The sequence below is a fragment of the Zonotrichia leucophrys genome, chromosome 2, assembly GCF_028769735.1.
Source record: "Zonotrichia leucophrys gambelii isolate GWCS_2022_RI chromosome 2, RI_Zleu_2.0, whole genome shotgun sequence".
Classification (NCBI taxonomy): Eukaryota; Metazoa; Chordata; class Aves; order Passeriformes; family Passerellidae; genus Zonotrichia; species Zonotrichia leucophrys.
In genome coordinates, this window is record NC_088171.1 from 104,223,634 (window position 1) to 104,242,947 (window position 19,314).

The 19,314-nt window shown below is 43.2% G+C and overlaps 1 protein-coding gene across 6 annotated transcripts in view; it reads left to right on the forward strand.

Moving 5' to 3' along the window:
* The window catches only part of DLGAP1 (DLG associated protein 1), a 404,901-nt gene extending 393,183 nt beyond the window's left edge, over positions 1–11,718 (forward strand). For all 6 annotated transcript variants that reach the window (XM_064705914.1, XM_064705918.1, XM_064705917.1 and 3 more), the window contains 3 exons: positions 2,734–2,825; positions 4,682–4,834; positions 7,679–11,718. In XM_064705914.1, the coding sequence (XP_064561984.1) occupies positions 2,734–2,825; positions 4,682–4,834; positions 7,679–7,888 (455 nt within the window). In that variant the 3' untranslated portion in view covers positions 7,889–11,718. The remainder of the gene's footprint in view (positions 1–2,733; positions 2,826–4,681; positions 4,835–7,678) is intronic.
* Positions 11,719–19,314: the final 7,596 nt, after the last annotated feature.

Below are 19,314 nucleotides of genomic sequence, written 5' to 3' on the forward strand. Positions count from 1 at the left end.
CAGCTGGGATGATGGTTTTTAGGCAAATAGCCAGTCACTAGGCAGCCAAGGACAAGGACTTCCTTTTCCCTCTGCTGAGATCTCTGAATATTAAGCTTTTCTTCCCCAAAAGAAAGAGGCACATTACCATCCATCATCAACAAGTTGTATATACATTTCTTCATGCTTGGGATGTGATTTCCAAATCATTTGGTGCAGGTTTCCAGGAAAAGATCACCTTTTTTTATCCTTTTTTTTTTCTTTTTTTAATCCCAAGAAGTTGAGAGACTTTTTTCTCCCCTTCTCGAGTCTTGGGAAGTGTCAGAGTGGCCGAACTCCAGATGAGGCAGCTGTTCCCAAATATACTCAGTGGGAAGAGTTTTCATAACAATGGGAACCACATGAAAGCTCTTGGAGTAGCTCCTCCTACTATTGAAAAGTCCTTTCAGTTGAGTGGTTTGCATATTGGGTTGCATAAATGACTAGACACACCAAGGGGTCCATTTTCAGCACTGTGCGCATAGAATTAGACACGCAAGCCTTGCTAACAATAATTAGAGTTGTGTGCAAAACTCCCTGCGCAATATGCTGAAAATATTCTGCTTAGTGAATCTTCCAGCTCACGGCTATTTCCTGGCAGTGCTGAGCTGAGTTCTGGGAACAAAATGAAAGTCTGGGCTCTGTGTGTGTTCACAGAGCTCTCTCCTATAGGTTCAGAAAAAAATGTGAAAAGACTCTCTTCCCTCCCCCTTCTTCCCCCTTTTGTATGTCTGAAGTATAAATGAACTCCACATCCCACTTTTCCTTCAACAGCCTTGAGAAGTGAGCTTTGAGGCTGGTGAAGGAAAATCCATTTGCCTTGAAGGAGGAGAACACAGATTTCATAAAAGTGTGTATCGAGTTTCAGTTTATCACGAGTATTGTTGCCAGTCTGCTTAGCATGTGGCTACTCAAACCCTTGGAGAGGCCTTTTTCTTACCAAGCACTGCATGGTGGCATTCTGGTAGCCAGCACTGCAGCCAGTCACAGGACCAATGAAATGCTAAAAATCTTGTTAGAAGGGGTTATAGCAAAGTTGCATGTATTTATGTATGTATGTGTTTGTTTGTTTATTTTTCATTGTGGTACATCAAAATACTTCACAGTATTTTCCCAGGGGAGCTCTGTTAATGCTGTCTTAACTTTCATGAGAAAAGTGACTGTCCCCAAGGGATGGTGCAGAAGATGGCAGCTTAGGACTAGTATTTCTTCTAGGCTCCACCAGCAATTCACTCACCTTGAGCTGGCCACTTCATCTGTTCGTTTTCCCCATTCCTCCTTCACCTGTCTCTTATATCCAGGCTGTAAACTTGTCACAGAAAAGTTGCTGTGTCTGTTTGAGGACTGGGACAATACGAGTATCTCTGAGTAGAAATGATAGCGAGAATTGTGACACAGTGGCTGCCATTCATGTTTTTCATTAAGGAAGTGGTAATATTTTAAAAATTCATTTAAATTAGTTGTTTAATCACTTGTTAACCAGAGAATTGGGCAAAAGTTGTTTTAGCTGAGAGAGAAAATTCATGAAGGAGTCAGACAAATCTGTAATGCCAACCTGTTTTTTTTAAAGACATTTTTGGGGTTTTTTCTGAGCACTGGAAATCTCAAACAAATCGGTGGCTGCTTTCTTCCTCACAGCATCAATTCTTTCCCTCAGCAGTCCCTAAATTCACACTCTTGTTTTCTGGATTCACTGTCTTACTGCCAGCTGTGGCCATGTCTGCCTTTTCGCTGTTTCTGCATTCTTACTTCTTTATTCACACATACAAAGGTGCACACATACACATGTGTTCACACACGTGTGCAGGTACACATACACAGTGTCTCCCCCGGACCAGAACTCCCCAGGGAGCCCCTGAATGCACCAGCCTATGGCTCGCTTTTGGGCAGTGTATTCCCAACTACCGCTGTAAAATCCCAGTGTCTGAATGCAACCAAAACAGTGTGAGCTCCTGCTTTATTCAGAGGCATTTACTATGGGCTGTCTTCTGGTTCACTGCAGCCCTTCACAGCACTTGGTCAGCCCAAAGGGGCCATAAGTACCCAGCTGTCTGTACAAAGGAGTCCTCAGCCAGCTGCACATGGACTCTGACACCTCCCTCCAAATCAGCAGCAAGGAGGAGAGGCCAGGGTGCCATTGCTCCCTGAAGGACTCCTGGGCATTTGAATTCAAAGGCAGAAGCAGCCTTGGGTTGTGCTCATAGAAGGTGCTCAGAAGGTCCAAATGAGATTCATTGGCGTGCAGTAAAACAATCATCCCCTTTCTGGGGATCTGGTCCAGCAACACTGGACAATGAGGCCTGAGTTGCTAAGCGAGGTGGAGAAGCAAACAGAGTTTGAGAGCTGCATGTCCTTGTGCAGGGAGCTGGGTTTGTATTCAAAGCCTGAGCCTGGGTCATAGTGATACAAGTGGTGACATTTCTGATGAGCTTTCTATACAGCCTGCAGATGCTTTGGATTAGCCACGTTTACACTGTCATTTCAACTGGTTACAACTGGTCTCACTGAGAGTAAGGTGCAGCAACCTTTTACATATTTTTTGCCTCATGGAGATCTGACCTTAGACTTATCAACTTTTCTCTTTTTGTGGCTGAAAGATAACATGCCTTTTGAAAGCCAGAGCTGACTGGTGCACAGCTTTCTCCTCTCTCTTTATAGGCTTTTACTTCCCTGCAGCAAAGAAAGCATTGTGACTTACTCTTCTTTTTCTCTCAGTTCTAGGGAAAATTCGAACTGCAGTGGGCAGTGCCCAGCTTCTCATGGCTCAGAAATTTTACCAGTTCAGAGAACTTTGTGAAGAAAACCTGGTATGTAATTCTTCTGCTAGATACTAATGTGTGCCTTTTACTAACCCTGTGAATAATCCTACATAAACTAAACTGATTTTCTGACTAACATGGCAATTTTTCCAGTAAAGGCCCTGATATGAATTTGGGAGTAACTCAGATTTGTCAGAGTCAGCATGAGTTTCACAATAGCTTGAGACCCTTATAATAAAGGCAAAAAGCTTCAAGTGAACAATCACTGAGGCTCTGCTACTGACTTTAGAGGAGCAAGGATCTGTCCCTTGATCATTGAGTTCATGGGCACACGGATGGGTAAAACACCTTAAGGTCTTTAAGGGTGGATCAGAAATCTCCCAAGTTGAGCTTTCCCAGGTGCTCCTAGGAAACAAGCTCCAAACTAAAATCTGCCTCAGTGGAAAAATTCAACAGAAATTGGCTCTGTCTTAATAAGACTTCCAATTCTTAATATAAAAACTGAAAAAGCCTTCTGCTTGCACATCTTTGTGCAAATAACAGCCTACCACTGTGCAACCTGCTAGAGTCAAGCTCTGAAAAACTAGGAATAAAAGTGTAATCTCTGGTCTCCTTATGACTCTAAAAATATATACTTTATTGTTTTTAATAATTGCACCTTTCATGGTATAATCATCCTACCAAAATCCTTTGTCAGTGTGACTGTGAAAAGCACAAATAGAAATTTTATAAGGCAACCAACTGACTCTTTTGGGTTTATTGCTTCTGAAGAGGAAGAAAACTAAAGGCAGAGTAAAACCTGAGCCATGTAAAACATCATGCAAGGTGCTACTAATAATTTATTTATTTCTTTATTAACAACAAAATTAATCACAATATATCAGTGTAGTCTGACAAGGCCACAGCACCCACAAAGACTTGCTGACTGATGTAGAAACTCCTCAGCATTTATTAAAAAAACATGCTTGAAGTGTGTGCATGCAACAGCTCATTTTAATTAAACAGTTTCAGCTGGGAACCAGCTTATAGGGACACATCCTGTAGAAAGCCTTCCCTCATACAAGCCTTGCCAGTGGAGCAGGGATTAGGTTTTGGGTACTCTCACTGCATGCAAAAAGTGTTCAGAGCTGGGGTGCACTTAAGGGACAGGGTTTATTGGGTCTGGCCCAAGCTGTGCTGAAGATGCTGACTGTCCAGATATGCTCTTCTGAGCAATGCTCTTGGGCTGATGGGCTTGCACTCAGAAAGCAATGCTCCCCACCTGTGTCCCAGTTACATTCTTCCCAAAAATCTGCCTGTAAAAATGGGTTTTCTGTGCTTCTGCATGCAGTCTTCTGAGCTTTTCACCCAGCACAAGTTATTCTTGACAAGCAGAAAAAAAAAAAGGAAGAAATTAGTCTGAGGTCTCTAAGAGAAAATGTCACTTAGTGTATTTTTGTAAACCTTACATTCTCAGAGTGCAGAAGAAGTGTTCAAACATTGGTATATCAGTATTTGCACATGTATCACTCTTTTTTACAAGTGTGAGCATGGTGGGGAGTCCTTCCTCATGAAAGTGAAGAGGAGGATGGCAATTCATTTCAGTGCAGATGGGATTGCCACCAGCTGTGCCCAGGAACATCCCTAGGCAGATCCTGCCACAGGGGCCCTTTACCCTTAGTCTGTGGGGGAACCTGCTGCCTTTGGTGAGTGGGTGTTTGCAGGGCACACAGCTCAACGCCGAGCCAGATTCCTCAAAATAAAACCCACCAGTAAGTAATGCTTTGCTTTGCTCCTCTCTCTGGGTCTCACCCATCACTTGGATCTGCTCAAACTGCTTTGCTAGCCAGATTTGTAACCATTTGCATGAATTCTTTACATTAAGAAATACTAAAGCCAACATGTTTTTTTCTTCTGTTACACAGAATCCTAATGCACATCCACGGCCGACCTCCCAGGATTTAGCAGGGTTTTGGGATATGCTGCAGTTGTCCATAGAAAATATTAGTATGAAATTTGATGAACTTCATCAGTTAAAGGCCAATAATTGGAAACAGATGGATCCTCATGACAAGAAGGTAGAACACTGTAGATTTTGTATGCTTCATTTAAAACCCTGCACAAATACTGGACAGATTAAATAGGCCTCTGTGTTACAGCGTTGACGTTAAAAATGTGAAATGAAGCTCATATCAAATTAATTTCATTGTAATAACAATGTTTACATAATAATCATCTGGGATACTATCTGTAATATGTTTCAGGCATATTTTTAAACCAAATCTGTCTCTGTGAATCGGATGATGGGAATGTGGTACTTTGTTAAGCTTTACATTTAATCATATTAGATGATCAATCGTTGGAAGGAACTGCCTTATATATTGATTCTTAAAATTAAATAAATCACATTTACGGTTCATATTATTGCATACAGCAAGAGTTCTAGGTTGTGTTACTGAAAAAAACAGGGAAGCACTGTAACCATCGCTGACTTTGGTAGCCAGGTTACAAACAGCAATATCAAAAATATGCCTTCCAAAATGTTACATGAAAATATTACATTTTTTTGTCCATTTGTTTGTTTTTTATTTATTTTGGGCTTTTTTAAAATGGGTGATTTCACAAACACATTCACTTTCCTGGTATTGTTGTTTACCTGAGGTAGCATAAAAATCATCTGGAGTTTTGGTGGGGACTTTTTCCCTTTTTTTTTTTTTTTTGGTAAATGTAGTCTTCTTCCGTCACCATGAAAAACTACCACATCCAAGTGTATGTCACATTTCACATTACATTCTCATTTGGCACCATCGCCTTTTTTTTTTCTCCTCACTATCCACCTCAAGACAAACAGCACTTGTGTAAGCCAAAATACACAAATATTTCAGAAAATCCTTAGGGCACTGACCCATTCCTAGAGGAACCAAGAGTCTAAACTAATGTCGCGCTGCTGTAGGTATGTAATTTGGTGCTGAATTTCTGCTGTGACTGGTCTGATAGCAATGAACACAGCCAACAGGTAGGGTCACCAGGAGGAGGGGGAGCACAATTTGCAGGTACAGTGGCTCAGACAGGAGTCCTGACTACCTCAACTTATGGTCAGATGGCTGCCGATGACCAAAGTCGTGTTTTCTTTTGGACAAATAACCATAATAATATCAAACCCCGTTAATCTTGCAGCAGGAAGCTTGTACAGGCAGTGCTGGTAGCACTATTCCTCCTCCTCCTCCAATCAAGACTAAATATTCATTCCTGACTTAGGAGTGCCATGTTCACACCATTTGTGCACACCTAGTGTGTTTTGTAGGGGAATGAATGGGAATGTGTTTTCCTAGCCCAAGGTACTGAAGGCAAGTCATTTCTTATCTTCTTTTTTTTTTTCCAGTATCTATCAGAAAAGGAAGTTAAAACTGCCAAACGTGCATGCACAGAAGTGCTGGTATATGGTCTTTCATTAGCTTTTACAGTAAAGTGGGTAGGCTGAGTGTTTGCAATTGTAGCAGTAAGAAATGAGATCTTTCCTTGAAAAAAAATGTGCCTTTTCTTTGCTTCTGAAAAACATTTCAAAGAGTTTCCAACAAGAAGAAGACTATAGCAGTTTAAAGGAAGTTAAGTAGTGCTGAAGAAAGGGACCTACAGTAGGAAGATAAAGATTTTAAAGAATTACACTGTGTTCCTGTTTCAAGAGCATTTGTCTATGATTTTAGATGAAACAGATTGTCTCCTTTCTTAAAAAGGATTTTTTAAAAAAAAGGAAGAAAAAACTTTCTGTGGAATTGATATTTGCCTTTGGCCTTTGCCACTGGGTCCTTTTTAAGCAGCATAGATTAATCCTTGGATGGAGAGAAAAAGCAAAGTATGAATAAGTGTAACTAAGCACCTTTATATTTTGAGCCATGGAAGCTGTTGTGAGCAGCATGAGAGAAAACGAAAGGGCAGAATGGGACCTTTGTAGTGTGATAAAATCCCTTCGCTCAGAGACCGTGTTCACAGTTGGAAGGGGATGTAACTTAAAAGACAATCTAATTAACTTGACAAAGTCTTTGTGGACGCCTGAAATTCAGTTCTGAATACACTTTTATGAGAGAGATCCTTCTCAGAGGGTTTTTTTTGGTTGGGGTTTTTTTGTGGGTTTTTTTTCTTTTTTTTTGTTTTTTATGTGTATGTGTGTGTACATGCACCAGGATATACATAAAAGCTCTCCTTGTTGGTCACATATCTGGAGCTAGCTGCCACCATGATGATTAATGCATGTTCTCTTAATGGTTTTTAAGTTTTTCCTACCAGATTTTCTATTTCTAGCTGAATGTAGCTTCATGCCTATTTAGCTCAAGGCCAGAGTTTATGAGCTTGCAAAGCAAGACCCTGAGCATGAGATTTTTGAGCAGTCACTAAACTGCTACGAAGTAGATACATAAACATGTGGTGTGTTTTTTTAAAAACTACTTATTCTGATGCACCAGCTGCAGACAGCTAGCTCCCATCTGCACTTGGGAACTCCAGAGCCATGGCACCTCGGTGTTGCAGGAGCACCTAGCGCTGTGCACGGATAGAAGAGGGTGGCCCGGGAGCTGGGGCTCTCCAGAGTTCCTCTGCCGAGAGCAGCGTTCCCTCCCGGCTGCCCCGGTGGCGGGAGGTCGGTCTCTTTCCTAGCCCCTGGCACTAAGCAGGTAGCGGTGGGGGCCCCGGCCCCGGCAGCACCGTCCCGAGGAGAAGTAGCACGGCGGCCGGCCCTCCCCTCCCCTTTGCCCTTGCCCCATGTTTATGAACCCTTGAGCACAAAAGCCAGTTGACTGAAGACAGAAAGGCAGATAAGAGCTAACAAACCTTAGGTAAAATGTGTGTTCTAACTACTGATATATCCTAGTTTTTCCCGCCTTTCCCTGAGAAGCTGTATAATGCCATTAACCTTCTGCTTTGATCAGGAGAGAAGGGTCCCTCCTCCAGTGCCAAAGAAGCCATCGAAAGGTCAGGTGCCACTCATACGAGAACGCTCTCTGGAAAGCTCGCAGCGTCAGGAGGCTCGGAAACGGCTGATGGCTGCCAAGCGCGCTGCGTCGGTTCGCCAGAACTCAGCTACCGAGAGCGCCGAAAGCATTGAGATATACATCCCCGAAGCCCAGACCAGGCTATGAAGGGATCCAGCCGGGAGGACTCTATCTGGCAAGACAAGCCTCATGTATAATCTGCCCCTCTAGGCTCCTGCTCAAGGTCACCACGAAGTATTTGTACCTCCTCCTCTCTCTCTCGCTCTCTGTCCCCACTCTCCCCGTCCCCTCTCTCTGTACGCAGCTGCCCCGATGCTCCCAGTGAACTCCACTGCCGTGGCGTAGTTGTCGGTCCTCCGAGAGATGTCCTCTAATCACCCTTGCTTTCTGAAGGTTCACCCATGTCATCACGATGCTTTGTCACATGTACTGATGCTGCCACTTTGCCTCATGTAAACGAGCACGATCCTTTTTTCTTTTCTGTTTGGAACAAATAAACGCAGCACTCAGACTTCCACACACCCGCGCACCTGTACAGTAGATGCTCCATTTAACTTACTCATGATCTTTAGTTGATCTAAAGCTAGCCTGTTACCCAGTGTACAGCAATATCAAACTGTAGGGGACTTTGGTATTTTCAGTCATGCAGGGTGATCCTTTCGGACTCTGCCGTCTTCCTCACAAAAGATGAAAGGAGCTATGACTCGGATTCCCTTCTTTTTATTACTGTTTTTTCTTTTTAAAGCAGATGGCGCACTTTATTCTAAACCTCCAAATCACATCTTCACCTGAATTAAGGAGTCACACAAGGGGAGGGAGCTGGGGTGGGAGCGGGGAGGGGGGGACCAAAAGAAACCCCACAGCTCTGGCAGGTGAAAAGGTGGAAGTATATCCCTCAGATGAGATGGTGAGGGATATAAAAAGATCCTGTGGAAAGATACCTGCACACTCACAGCTGCACAAACTGCCTCATTTTTATTTCATCAATCACTACTTAAACATTTCAATCAGCAGAAGATTGTAAATTCGATCTTCCAGGGAAATAATCTATTTTGAAAGGCAATAAAAGAGTAAAAAGGAAGGAGATAAGAAGCAATGACAGTTGAAGAGATAATATAAAAGAAGGATTTTCTTGTCCAAGTATTAAGAATTTTTAAAATTGTACTGTATTGTCAATTCCTCTTGTATTGTATTGTATGGATTATATTGGTTAAAAAAAAAAAGAAAAAAAAAAAGAAAAAAAAGCTTGGTTTTGTTGATGTCTTAATCTCGGTGGGACCATCCAATCTCATACGTCCACGCAGCCACACACGGACACCTGTAGGTGAATTACTGTACATGGAGCCTCCGATGCTTTTCCAGGCCAGGCTTGCTTTGCTCTATCCACAGCTGGTTGTACGCTACAGTTCAGACTGCTTATCACGAAACCGTCCATATTTAGGAGTAAATTTCTAATTCAGCCTCCTCTTAATAGTATAACGTACTCACTTGAACAAGAACAATAGACTATTTTTCACAAGTTATGGGATCAATATGAACTTAATATTTTTCACGACAAGCCTTCCTACCCTGGCTTCTGCCATTGTTTTGCAATCACGAAAAATATGCATCCTAAGTAGCTCATTAATAGTGGGCGGAAATGGCAGATAATAGGGCTGGAGAGGAGCCTGAGAGGTCAGCTCCTGTGTGTCTGTCCCCTCCAGCCAACTCTGGCTGGGACAGGGGCTTGTCCTCCAGCTCCTCTGATGAGGAATGATGCCGACCACGCTGCTACTGGAATCTCTTGTGCCAACATTAGGAAAGCTATGTCAGGCATGTTGCTGAAAGCGAGTTGCGTGCGTGCGAGCGAGCGAGTGTGAGTGCGCACACGTGTGCCTAGCTGGCATGTGCTGCTGCCAGCAGAATTAGCGTGAGCTGCTCTGGGTGACAGGGCTGCTCTGGGTGACAGGGCTGCTCTGGGGGACAGGACTGGTGTGAGCAGAGGAGCGCTGTGCTGCCCTCAGCACGTGTGCAGTCCTGCAGCGATGTTTTCCAGACTCCTCTGCTGCTCCCTGTGTGTTCTTCACCCTGTCTGCCAGGGCAGGGGTACGCGGGAGAGGAAGGCAGGCTGCTCACTGCTCCCAGTGGGCACAGGCACAGGCACAGGGACAGCCCCACCATGGAGGGGCACAGGTGGCAGCCCTTGCTGCACGCCAGTGCTGGCTGGCTGTGCCCATGGCAGCTCAATCTGTATGGACAGTCCAACCAGTGAAAAACCCCACTGCACATGTGGCGCAATTCTGCAGCTTGCACTTAAAAAGCATTGAAAACCGTCATCGAAAAGTTAAGCTCTTGCTAAAAGTATTCATCGAGACCATGCCAGACAGCTTCTTTTCCTATGACATCATAGCCAGGTGCTAATTTAATTTTATTCGAGAAAATAGGAGAGGTAATAGGTTCTGGCACCAAGTATTTTCATGAGAGCATACTAAAACCACTAGAGAATTTGCTACCTCTCAAAGCCATCGATATCTGAGCTATGTCTTTATAAACAGGGCACAAATATTTACTGCTGTGGTTTACAAGATAAGGGCTAATAATTTAATATATAAAAGACTTTTAACTAGAGTAATCAGAAATCCAGTGTAACTCTAGAGTGCTTGGTGTTACAGGAGCTTCAAAAGGTTTGACCCTCTAAGCGTTTGAATACCAGTGTATTTGCTAGTTTTGAAACACTGCGTTTAACTTTTAGCAGCAACAAAACATCACCGTGTTTGCAGTATGTAATAGTGCCAACTGCCACTTTTGAGCATATATAGTCATAGGAAGTATTAATTATTTGGAACTCATTTGTACTGAAGTATTCAAAGCAGTACCTAGGTGAGAGTCCACATTCACAACTGTGTCGCAGACTTACTTAGTTTTGTGAACGTTTTACGAAAGATGAGTTAAGACTTTGGTTGACAAGTGGCTACAGAAATTTATATCCAGCAAGTTCTCCCCTAAAAAAGCAGAAAAGTGAAGACTGTCTAGTCTTGTACATTACAAATTATTGTATTTGTATATCATAGAATATTTTTTGTATCTATTTTAAATGAATTTATTCTTAGCTGAATGCTTGTTAGTTCATTTGGCACTGGAGAGGTTATTATGATGTTTGCCTAGTTTTTTAGCAAAATATTAAAAATACAGCCAATACCAGAAAATACAAAAGAAAATAATTCTGCCCAGAGAATGCCACTAGTTAACCACTTGACTCATTTACAAACACTAATGCTAGTATATTTGCTCCATCATCTGTTTTAGTATAATTTGTAACTATTGTTTTTAGTCTAAACTGCCCAGTGTATTTTAAAAATGCCTATATTCTGTTTCACTTTGGGACTAAACTATTGCTTTTTTTTCTTGGGGGAAATTTTAGAAAAGGTTGGTTTTGTCTCCTGCTTCAAAAGTTTAAAAAGAAAAAAAAGAGGTATTTATTATATTTTTTGCAGATGTTTCCATAAAATTCTCATAATCTTTTTGTAAAGAAAGATGAAGAAATGGATTAAAGATTTTTAATATTTGAAAAGGTAAATAGAAATAATTTATTTGTAATATATTTCATTTTATTTATTGGTGTTCCCTTAATGCTTTGATGTGCACTATCACTTTAATTTAAACTGTATCATTGTGAATTTATTGGGGGTTTTGGTTTTTTGGTTTGTGTTTTTTTTTTTTTTTAAGGAAAACTGTCAAATGCATATTTTAAGTAGAATGTAAATCACTGGCCTACCTGCATTCCCAAATGTGATTTTAAAAATGTTTTTGATTTGAAACAAAAGACACAAATTTGAAAGCCTTTAGACAGAAAAGAGTGTTTTTATGGCTTAATGATTTGGGTTTCCACAGGATTATCTATCTGGTTTGTGTGTGGACAGGAAAATGTAAATAGATGAATGTTTCCCATAATGTAAAAAGAGCAAATTAATAAAATAATTAATGCACTGCTTGTAAGAGCTGTGGGTTTTCAATGCAAATTCATTCTTCCAGAACTGCCAAGGCATTTCATTTGATGTGGTCAAGGATAAAAGCACGACAACCAGAATATTTCTCTTAAGCTCTCATTGCTTAAGACTAGCCCTGCAAAGTCTCATCCAAAGCATCCTGCTGAGCACCCTGGAAGTGTTCATCTGCACAGAGTTGCTCACAGGCATAAAAGTTGCCATGATCAAGGCCTTGAGCCTTAGCAAAATCTTCAAAGGCGCTTCTGCACAGAGCCCAGCCAAACCCCACTGAAGATGCCAGGAGTTACACTGGGGACTTCAAAAGGAGTGGCAAGAAGACCCCAGCCTGTTTGGTTTTCCCCTCGCTGGTTCTCTTTCATTTTCTGCTTATGTCCCGTGATGTCTGAATTTTTGGGGGCAAAAGAGATTCCTGGCAGGCATAGCTAACTTTCCCTTCACTGGAATTCTGCTTCCATATGGGGTTTTTTCCACTGGGTGAAATAAAGACAGTCCAGAAGCATGTCCTGGATGATGTTCATGGTTATACCAGTATTTAAAGAGGTCCTGATTCAATTTGTAGTACCTAGTAGTTACATTATTAGTATGCCAGTGCTGCACCATGTACTGTCTGCCCATGTTTAGACCCTCAGCACAGAAAGACCAGAAAGATTTGTGCTGCAGATCCATGGGCAGGGAAAATTCTGCTTAACACCAAGATGAAGGGATTTTTCGTCACACGCTGGAATTTATGTGCTCATTAGTCACTGATAAATGGATGCATCAGGGATGGGGGGGAAAACACTTTATTACTTTAAAAACTTTCTGAAGTGTCTGGTACCTTTTTGTAATGAGAACAGCTTAAAGGGAGTAAAATAGCAGGTATGTTTCACACTGTTCTCCAGCAGAGTAAGGAAGTCCAAGCCATGGCTCAACCCCGCCTTTCACGCAGGTAAACTTTCTCTGTATTTATACTCAGTGTTTCCTTCCAGATCAAATCAGAAGCCTTCCCCAGAAGTATATCTTGCTGTCAGTTTGTTTGCCAATGTCTGTTCTCTCCTGCAAGACATTGTTTTTGCATCACGCAATAGGCAAATAATTCACTTCAGCCGTCAGTTTGGAGCATGCTCGCCTATCAAATCTGATGACTTTGAGCTGACATTTTTGATAGCAATTAATGATAAAAATATTGGCTGCTTTGCTGCTACTGGTATTTGTTGTTGAGGTCATAGGTTTATACATGATTTGGAGTGCAGAGAGCAAGTGAATTTCTTTTTGCCCACTACGCATCACGTAACAGGGTCGGGTCAGGCCCACAAGTCATGGTCCTGCACTGAGCAAACCTGAGACCAGCACTCACAGCTGAAAGATACTCATCCCCTCTCCCTGTAGTCTGACGCTATGCCAGTGACCTATAAAACATTCTGTGCTGTCACAGTAAGCTCATTCACAACAACATCCCTTCCCTTTGCTTTTGCACGCGGGGAGGTTTTTACAGCCCCTCTTCTGCACGGCTGCTCGGCCACGGTTGTGGCAGGAGAAGGTAGCTGCTCTCACTTGATTCATCAGGATGCATTTGGATGCCAGCTGCAAAACATGACGTGACTGGCCCTTCCAGCTGGCAGTCAGGCTTTCCCACGCCTGGGTCCCATGGGAGGACAGCACCCTTCTCGGCAGTGCGTGAGATTACAGCCGGTCCTCTGTTGCTCCGTGAGTCACATGCCCCACTCGCAGTGAGACAAAGAGGCGAGCTGAGGAACAGGGCTTCCTGGTAATTGTGTTTTTCATGGTTCTCTTCACTGATCCAGTAACAACATAATCATTGAAATTAGAGACATAAAAGCTCTGCTGGGGCATTGTGTTAACACTCTGCCAGTTCCAGATTGCGATCTACCAAGCTGTAGCAGGTAAGTCATCACCTTCCCAGCTCTGCTCCACCCAGAGGAAAAAAAAACCACACACGAAACAAGGGGAAAAAAAGTGCTATATTTTAAAACAAGCTGAGTTGTGACATTGCCACCACCTATTACGGGCTACTCCTGGTGCAGAGGCCTTCATTGTATTGACTCTTCACTTAACTATCTCCATGACAGGGTGCCGAACTTTTCCTCATTTTCAGCCAAGCAGAATGGAAACAAATTATGGATTTTGCCACCTCTGTTCAAAGAGGGGGGAGTACTGAGGTGTTGCAGAGCCTCTGGAGAAAGCAACTACTGCACAGCCCCTGAGCTACACCAATGGCAACACTGCATATTTCAAAGCTGTCAAAGGTTTTGGAAGAGGGATGGGCCTTGCCCTGAGTTAAAGGAAAGCAGTAGGACAGAGTGTGATGGATGTTTTATGGGTATCAAATATCTCACCAAGGTAAGATAAGCCACTGTGTAAACAACCATGTGCTGAGGCAAACACCTTAGTTTGGAGCTGGTAACTAGGGAGCTGACATGTTGAATAGCAAAGGGTAACCCATTCCAATGTAACTAGCCTATTTCTCCGGTGGGAATGTCCAACCTATCACTTATCCCCGGCTTCAAACTAGAGAGTTATCAAAGTTGTGTCCTTAAAAGACTATATCTTACTTTTTCCTGTTGAACTGACTATGGGTGCTCACAGTTGCAATCTGGAATGGTTTTGTGAGTGTGTGTTCAGGACTGTGATCATCCCTGGTTTTTTTGTAGCATTAAGAAGCTACTGCATTGCACAAGTTGGGCTGTATTATTTGTTATCTTGCAGCATGTTCTTTTGTCTTTTTGTTTTTTTTTAATAAGTGGTTGTAATAATAACTCACTGTGCTCCAGTCCTTTTGTCAGTCTTCAGAAGAAAATTCCTATCACCTGAAAAACAAAAAGTTACCGAAACTTCTTCATTTGGTGGCCTGTTCTGGTAAATCTTGGCTAAGCCAGGCCTAAGGGGAAGGAAATTGAGATAACTGATGCACTTAAGCACATGTCATTCTTCATCTCTCCAGTCAATAATTGACAATGAAAGGGAAAAAAACCATATGGGCCAGATAGCTCACAGATGATGCACTAAAGCTGAGATGGCATTTTGCTATGCTGTGGGACAATCACACCTGTAGCCACAGCTGAAGGGGAAAATCCCTTCCCACTTCAGTGCAATGTTTCAGTAAATAGTTTTTAAATATGTGACATCCCTTCCCAGTGCATCAGTGCCACCATGACCACAATTCTACAATTTCCACAAACCATCAGACACAGGGCAGTATTGTGGTGCCAGCTGAGGGCAGGGAGATACAAGCCCCTGGGCAACAGAAGGCCTTGAACAGGGCAGGGCATTGCTATGGGAGCAGTGGCAACTCTAGAGGAATGTGGTGTGCATTAAACACAAACCAAAATTAATCCAGGTCAGATGGCTGCTGCTTCCATGAAGTAAGCTGTCATAGTGGGAAAGAACAGTTTGAAAGGGTGACTTATCTTTTCATCTCGCTATCTACTGTTTTAATCCAGCATAAGAACCAGGCTTGGAATTTTAGTGAAGTTACACAATTGCATTTGCAGTGTTGGGAGAGAAAGAAACCAGACTTCATCCTAGACTAATTGCCAGCTATAAAATTTAGTGGAAGCATACAAAAAGACAAACCTGTAGCAACTTCAGTGGAAACATGTCCATGTGTCAGTCTTTAAGTGAATCCAGAAATGCTTTGCCTAAAACACACAAGTTTTAAGTCATGATCCTCTGCAAGAAGATCCTCTGATCTTGCTCATTACCCTGATTCACCACATAGTAAACACTGCTGTTATTTAAAAAATGTAAAAGAACAGTGATTTACGTCAAAGAGGCTGTATGACTACACGAGAGGAAAAAGGTCTGACAAATAGATGGCGTGTATCGATCTGAAAGACTCCATGAAGTACTTTTGTATTACTAACCAAATGCTTCAACTGACAAGAGGTTTCCTTTTGTTTACATCTTTCCTGGCAATAGCATCATGACAACTGCAGCCTGTCTGCAAGAACGTACATGGACCTGGGAACCCAGCCATTCATTGGCAAACTGCAGTGTACTCCACGTGTTTCTCATCCTTTGCTTAACAACCTTGTGCCTGTAAAAAAAAAAAAGGCTACTTGTGTGCAGTATTGCATTCATTGTGATGATTCACATCTATCAGCTTCTGCCAGGCAATGCTGGGATTTCAGGTAGGATGCAGCCCACCTCCTGTATTTTCTCTGAGATAAAATAGTGGAAGGTGGGAAATAAAACCAAGAAACCAAGCCAAAAGAAAGAAAACCTGCTGAAGCATGCAGAGTTTGTCATTAAAGTATAATCCGAGCAGGTTTTGTTTGTCAACAGCTGCATAAGTGAAAATAACAATTCTGAAATGACTTCTAACTGGAACTGTTTCCATATCAAGTGGCACGTGTGAGCTTAACGCTAACGGTTCAAGGCCTTCCCAAGTGTTGCCAAGTGGTGTGATTGCAGGTGCTGTCACAGCATCCCCGCCACATGCATCAGCTGTAGTTGTCACTGTCAGCTGCAGCGCTGGTGCCCAGGAGTCCTCTCCTGAGGCACATCCCTCGCTCACATGTATGAGGGCACTGTGCTCTAGGAGCCATGTGTTTTCTGCCTTACCTCACACTGACACCACGGCAGAAATCCCACCAGAGCAGGTTGAATAGATCTCCTTAAACACCAAAATTGCACTCAAACACCAATAATTACAATTGCTTGGGATGGAGGTTTATATTTGAACTCACATAGCTTTTGTTCAATTGTCTTTACATCTAAGATCTCTCTCTGCTTTTCAATAGACAACAGGAAACTCTGCTCTCACACCTCAGGAGCCAGTCTATTTTCTCTGGACTTTCAACATTGTAACTGGGAGCAGAAGTTGGATCTGTTTTTTTCTTCCCCTCTTAAAAGGTCAGGGAAACATGAAACCGCAAAAGGCTAATTCTTCTGTGTCACATTTCTGTGAGCCCACAGGGCAACATAGCAGTGGTATTTTTAATGCCTTTTTTTCCCTCCTGACTTTTCAATCCACAGTCCTTGGAACAACTGGTGACAGCTCATACAGTAACACACTTACTCTTGCATCATTCCTTCTAAGTCGCTTCTGATGAATATTGGGAGCACCAGGAAGGCTCCTGACCACCACAGCACACATGTGATGAGCAGGGGAAAAATATCACAAAACCTACTTACAGGTATTCTGGTTCTGGTGCCGCCTGCTCACAATCCACAGTATTCGGCACACACAGCTTGGTTATCATTAAACTGTAAATATTGCAAGAAGGTATTCAGCATGATATAATATTCCTATTAGTGCCTCCAAAGGCCCAGCCAAAGAAGCTGCACTGTGCTGGGCTGAACACTGTGTAAATATTGATGGTTTCTGTCTTGCAGTGTTTACAATCCAAGAAGGAGTCCTGCACCAGAGCTCTCTGCTACGGTTTTGTTATTTGTCTTCGGAAATGATTTGTCTGATTTAAAGCATCATAAATGAGCATGTCCTTTCGTCTGCCACTACTACTAGAGCAATTACTTTACAAAGAGCTGTGAAGGCAAAGTTCTAGACCTAAATATTTTATCATCCTGATCAAGTATTAGTCTTTTGATATAAACCCAGAATCCAATACCTTTTCTGCAGCTCTAATATGCTACAATAAAATATGATCTCACAGTTCCCAAACGCTTGCCAGGTAACAGTGATTCAGCACAAGCACAGCAAAGCATCACTTTGCTCCCCTCAACAGGGACACGCTCTCAGTAAACTCACTTTAAGGCTGGATAATGGAAGAGGGTGCACCCAAAGCCACCACACTGACAAGATTCAGATACGTGGCAGTGGTTGTGGAGAAACCCACACTAGGAATTAGGTAAGTTAACAGCACACAAGTATATATAGCAGGAACAGACACTACAGGAATGGCTTTTGGCCCAAGGCCAACTGCCTTGCTGAGGGTGCTGGTGTTTGGAAAGGATATGACAAGTTTCTGCAGCTGCAAGAGTCAGCACTGACGCACAGCTTGCTAAACCCTCCCTCCAGCTGAGCATAAACCTCTGCAAGGGAGTTGGGAGCTGTGCTATGCCTCGGAATACGGCTGGGCGCCGCTGCCATCCATCAGGCAAGCATAAGTCCTTCAGCGTTTGAAGGCAAAGTCGCAAAAGACTTGTTATTCCTCAGGGTGTTCTGAGGATTTTTATACTGTCACCTACGTGGGCAGTGGGAGATGTTTACCTGTCTCCTGAGTCAGCTGAGTTCAGGGAGCAGTAACATGATTACAACACCTGAATGCTCAGAAATGCTTTCTGGCTCCTCGTATCTCCTCATCTGATCTCCAGGACACCTCACCACTGTTAAAAAGAAAGCACCACCAAAGCACCACCCAGCTCCAAACCATCTGAGGTGTGGGCCCAGAAGCAGCTTTAGCATTCTCCTTTTCCCCTGCTATTGTTGCCTGCAATTTCATAAATGATATTTGTTCTTCCCACAAGCCTTACCTCATTTGGGGTCAGGGGGAGGCTTAGAGTCAGGGGATTCACCTGAGGCAGGTTATACCTGCAAACAAAAGAGTGGATGTGCAAGGACAGCCTCACACCACCACCTCAGTGTTCATCAGAGCCCTTCAGCAAGAGCTGGAGGCTGAATTTAAGCGCTTGGCTCTCCCTGTCCCCGCACGGGGAAGCTCGTACCTTGTCATTGCTGCACACCCTGTGCCTCAGGCTGCCACCAGCGCTTCCGTCCGCGCTGTGCAAACACCGCTGCGCCCTTTCTCCACACGGATAATAACAGTGCCACCCGCTCTTCCCGCTCCTGGCAGCCACGGTGTGGGCGCCCAGCGGCAACTACAGACGGTGACCCAAGGTCTGGTTAATGTTTCAGAGCTTTGAACCCACCACAGGTTGCACTTTGAGCCGTACACAGCACGTTATTGGCGGTCCTGGCATTTACAGGTTTTTTTTCCATCAACTGGTTGGGCGCCTGCTCCTTTTTCAAGGAGTCTGACACCACAAATCTCATGTCCTTGTCAAAGTACCTAATGTCCACCCACACTGGTGAAAAAACAATAAGCGTTCTGTCATCATCATAACCCTGATTTCCACAGACTTTGGGGGCTTTTGCACGTGAGAAGAGGCTGCGGCATCGCTGAGTGCTGTTAACAGCCAACGGGGCAAAGTTCTTGTTTCCTTTGTAGTGAAAAAGTTCAGGGCCGGATTTTGATTATCACAAGGAGTAGTAAAGTACATAGAGCAGAGATCACACATTGGGTAAGAATTATCACCGAGGTGAAAAAACCAAACAGAAACAGCAAAACAAACTCCTGCCCAGCTGATGCAGCACTGCCCCACATTCTGGTGTGTGCTGCTCCTGTACCTGTGCATATATGCAGCTTATGGAAAAGGCTGGGCAGTGCTCTGGATGCAGCACAGCCTTCCCTGGCACAGCACAGCACCACAGCATGGTGCCAGGGGAGCCCTACCAGGGCAGCTGGGCAGTGGTGGGCTCAGCCTGCCTTTGGATATCTTTCTTCAACATGCAAATTAAAGTTAATTGGGTGAAGTACCAAAGTCCAGTGTCATGCCTCTTAGCTTACATACCAAAAGGAAAAAAAAAAAAGAGAAAAAAACAAAAAGTATGAACAGAGAAGGTAT